This window comes from Neodiprion fabricii, chromosome 6, assembly GCF_021155785.1.
Source record: "Neodiprion fabricii isolate iyNeoFabr1 chromosome 6, iyNeoFabr1.1, whole genome shotgun sequence".
Taxonomy (NCBI): domain Eukaryota; kingdom Metazoa; phylum Arthropoda; class Insecta; order Hymenoptera; family Diprionidae; genus Neodiprion; species Neodiprion fabricii.
Genome location: NC_060244.1, coordinates 7563856 through 7568007, shown reverse-complemented (window position 1 = coordinate 7568007; position 4152 = coordinate 7563856). Strand labels below are relative to the sequence as shown.

Here is a 4152-nt window from a genome sequence, read left to right as displayed (position 1 = left end):
CGCGCCATAACTTTCAGCATGCCTGAGAGTCCGGAATTCCCAGTTTTCGAAATCAAATACGATTCAAATGTTAAATGACTAGATTTGACACAATTTTACCGTATTATTATTGTTGTTGCTCTTATGTGTCATGTTGACACGATAAAACTGAATATCGAACACACGGTGCGATACGAAAATTGAAAAGTGAAATACGAATGAGCCTCGCAACGTGAATAATGATTAACAGTTAATAGTTGCCACACGTTGTGTATATACTAACGATAAGTTTACGCGTAACCCACGCAAAACTGCGCGTTCAATCTCGCGGACATACCTGTAACGGGTCGACTTAACGTCTTTCCAATTTCAACGGGACTGGATAATGATTTCAAAGTGTCAAATTTACCGTGCATCGGCATCGGTGTACACAAAATACAGCGTATGATCTACTTACAGAGCATCCGTCTAATGCATGCCCTGAAGTTGCTCAAGATCGACTCCAGAGTAACACGCGTAAACAGGTTCAAGATTTAATAGGCCGATTAACGGTAATATGCACGGTGATCTATTTACCAAGACCGATTGGGATCGAAGCGGCACGTTGATCGCTGAAAGTACAAATTGCGTCGTTTCAAAAACGAATTTTTACTTTTTTTTTTTTTTTTATCTTCATATTGTACGAGAGGGGAAAATTTAGAAAATCCCTAAGCTTGTCCTCGTTTTATATGCAACGCGGATATACCGAAGTCGATATCTATACACATGTAAAAGTAATCTCGAAGATATGAATGGTACTTTTTAATGACACGGATCATTAGCCCACTTATCTCAAGCAGATCGTTTAATTTTCGTCATATTTCATACGCTTTGAAATTTTAATGGTAGAAAATATTTATAGCAGAGCTATGAAAGAAAAACCGAGGTATAAAGTATACGACTGCAAAATTAAGTTTTATTTGTTTATTTATTTATTTTGTAAGCGATAATTGTACGTGTTCCGACGAAAAGTAGGGTATAACTTCGTTTTTATTACATCGTCTCGACAGTGAAGTACAACAATTGCATCCTAGAATTTCACGACAACGATCTAATTTTTTTTGTCAAAATACGATATTACGTTGTAACAATGCCTATATGTAACATAAATAAACATCAAATTTGACCGAGATCTCTGAATTCTTCTTCTTTCTTAATTGGTATGTTTATAGTTCAAGTGTTCTTCTTGATTTTTTTTTCATTTTGGCTTCTCATTCAAATTCCAGTTTTGGCTACTCCCCTCCCTCCCCCCATCGTGCACGAGTTTCTGTATCCACATACCGACATTCCTAGAGGAACTATGGATCGTGGTCTACGCTTACAGTTCTCGCTGATTCTAGAAATATTATATTACGTATTACTTCCGTGAACGGAATATAAAGACTACATTATACCTTTGTCACAGAAAATATTATCCCTCGCGGCTGTACGTATGCGTTACCATATTTTTCCACTGAGGTCTGCGCATTGTGCAGCACGAAACTCAGCTAAAGTACCTACAAAGATATTTCATTCCGCAGGTATTATTATATTTCCGCGAACGATAAGACATCGCGCATCGGCCGACGTTGACAGACCGACATTTTTTTTCGCAAACTTTGTTAGGTAAATATTACACCGAGGTACAAAAGAGCCAATTTCCTTTACCGTTCTTCTTCCCGACGCACAGCAGCTTCATTTTTATATATTAGCGTTGTACCGCTTCACTTCTACAGTGTTCTAATATACCGTTATAAACGTATGTAGATATGTTATATACGTCTGACAGTGATTGAAAAACAAATCAACGTCAAAGAAACGATATTTTTTCATTCGACGGAGAGAAAGAGATAGGTAAATAGATAGATGGATAAAATTTGTTGCATGTACGTTGTGTTGTAAAATAATTTACAAAGGTGAGATGATGGTAGGATAGAGCGAGAGAAGCAGAGAGAGAGAGAGAGAGAGAGACGCGTTGAGAAATAAATGACGCACGACTCGACTCGTAATGATTAAAATCATACAATAATATAGACTTGATCTTGAATATTCACTTGACCCAAATCGTATGCCGACAGTTGCAATTGGTGAATTCTTAAACGATTGGTAATTGAGTCCGTGATTTTTTTTCCCAGCAATATCTTAACGCGTTCGTTAATCAGCTTATTTTATGATTATGGCAAAAAATTTATCTTGCGTATCAACTATTGATTTCAAACCCGCATTAACCGTTTCCGCATTATTCGGATATTAAAAATCCACGTGTCGTTAGTCAATTGATCGACAAGCAGCTACTTAAACACTTTACTCTTATAATTAAATTTCACCTCTGAACTGTATGAATAATAACAAGATTACACGGTTCGATGTAAAAAAAAAAAAAACATCGTTAAAAAAACGCCACACAAATAAATGTTGTACACAGATCGAATAATTTTTTGAACAAAAATTAACGCCGTGTAAAAATGACGGATAAATATTCGTGTTCGAATGAAAATATATCGGATATACGATATTGCAGCAATGCCACGTAGGTCAGGATCCAAAGTTCACGACGCGTGTATAATATAAATATTCAGCCACACACTCGGATCTTGGAACATGAATTTCATTTCAGTTAATTGCACGATAAGCGGTTGGGTTAAACGACGGACTAACCAGCTACACATGTTACAGCTGTAAAGCGGATAGACCGGTTTATGTCGTGCAACAGTGGTCAATATGACGATCAGCGATGGATTGATTCGGTCCATTTTCATCTCCGCGATATTCAGCCTGTCGTATTCTGTCACGTTAAACGAACGGTACGTAAAATCATTGATACGTGTTGCGAATTTTTCCGAAAATAACTGATTGTTGATGTATAAGAAAATCTCCAGCTGTTCCTTTTCCACCGATCACCCCCGCACTGCAGAAGTTCCCTTTTTCTGTTCTCCTTATTGATAATCAAATCTCTAATATATAACCTACATAGGGGTGTAAGGTGGCTAGCACTGGGGGATGAAATAACGGAGGATCAACGGCGGATGGAAAATATGAAAATAGTGAGATACAATACGAGCTACCCGATATCGACTACGTCCGAAATTTTCTACAGTACGAAAAACGACATGAGGATAAATTACATCGTTGTAGCGGCCTCTGCGATGAAGGGATTCGTCAGTGTGGAGAAGGGGGGAATTGGCCAGAAATGGGTGACGATAAAATACACGAGCGAAAACGGATCTCAAGACCAGTTGGAGGTCTTAATCGATTCTTACAAAAGCGAGCCAAGTTTGATCGTCAAAGACAACTCGGCAAAGACTTTGACAACCGTGATCGTTATGGACGAAATCAGGAATTGGACCGAACAAATTTTACGATAAGTTGCAGAAACTTCTAATACGATCGATGAATACCCGTGACTTATCATTGTATGTATACAGCGCAAGACGTAAAAAGACCACGATGCCTATCGATATTGATCTCTGCAATTATTATTGTTATCAATGAATTTCTTATTTATTATTTAATTAACGTGTTCTGTATCGTATACTTTAATGCCAACGAACCAATTTCTGTACAATATATCTATAGTTGAGATGATCAGAATGTTATACTTCGGCAATAATAGTTTTTGTATATCAATGGAGAATTACACTTTCTATTTAGCACATGAACAATAATTATCGTGTTAATTATCCCGTAACCGGAAATCCTAATCTGGCAAAGTTACGTCTTTTTCACTTTTCTCAATAAAAAAAACGCAACTTCCTCCCAGCCGTAGGATAGAAGAAATGAATCATAATATTCGGGAGGCTCGCGTGTTTTCCTTTCTATACGCATATGCAAGAATTTGGGAATGAAATTATATCGAAAGAATAACAATTAGGAGAAGTTGACCGAGTTTCAATAATATTTCGCCCTGGTTACGAGCCTACGATAATAACTCAAACCGTTGTACATAAGTATACACCAGTGTTCCTAATTACGAAAATCAAGATCAAAGTATACGAAAGCAACCAAACTCACCGACCATTCCCTCAATTATCCAAATACGATAATATTATCATACGATTATGATTAAGACGTTCGGTGAAAATTGTAAATCCGGACGATTATGACCAATGTAAAAACCACTGCGTAAAGCGTGTGCAGAATCAGCGCATTGCGCGC

At 37.3% G+C, this 4152-nt stretch overlaps 1 protein-coding gene across 1 annotated transcript; it reads left to right on the top strand.

Moving 5' to 3' along the window:
* The first annotated feature begins 2614 nt into the window (after positions 1-2614).
* Positions 2615-3787, top strand: LOC124185121. The gene is made up of 2 exons (XM_046575553.1): positions 2615-2801; positions 2972-3787. The coding sequence occupies exons 1-2, from the start codon at positions 2719-2721 to the stop codon at positions 3360-3362; spliced, it is 474 nt and encodes a 157-aa protein (XP_046431509.1). The 5' UTR covers positions 2615-2718; the 3' UTR covers positions 3363-3787.
* Positions 3788-4152: the final 365 nt, after the last annotated feature.

What these genes read in the sequence shown, in the direction of transcription:
- LOC124185121 (XM_046575553.1), top strand. Translation starts at nt 2,719, where the DNA reads ATGACGATCAGCGATGGATTGATTCGGTCCATTTTCATCTCCGCGATA. An exon ending in TCTGTCACGTTAAACGAACG is followed by an intron (nt 2,802 to 2,971) that starts GTACGTAAAATC and finishes TAACCTACATAG; the next exon opens with GGGTGTAAGGTGGCTAGCAC.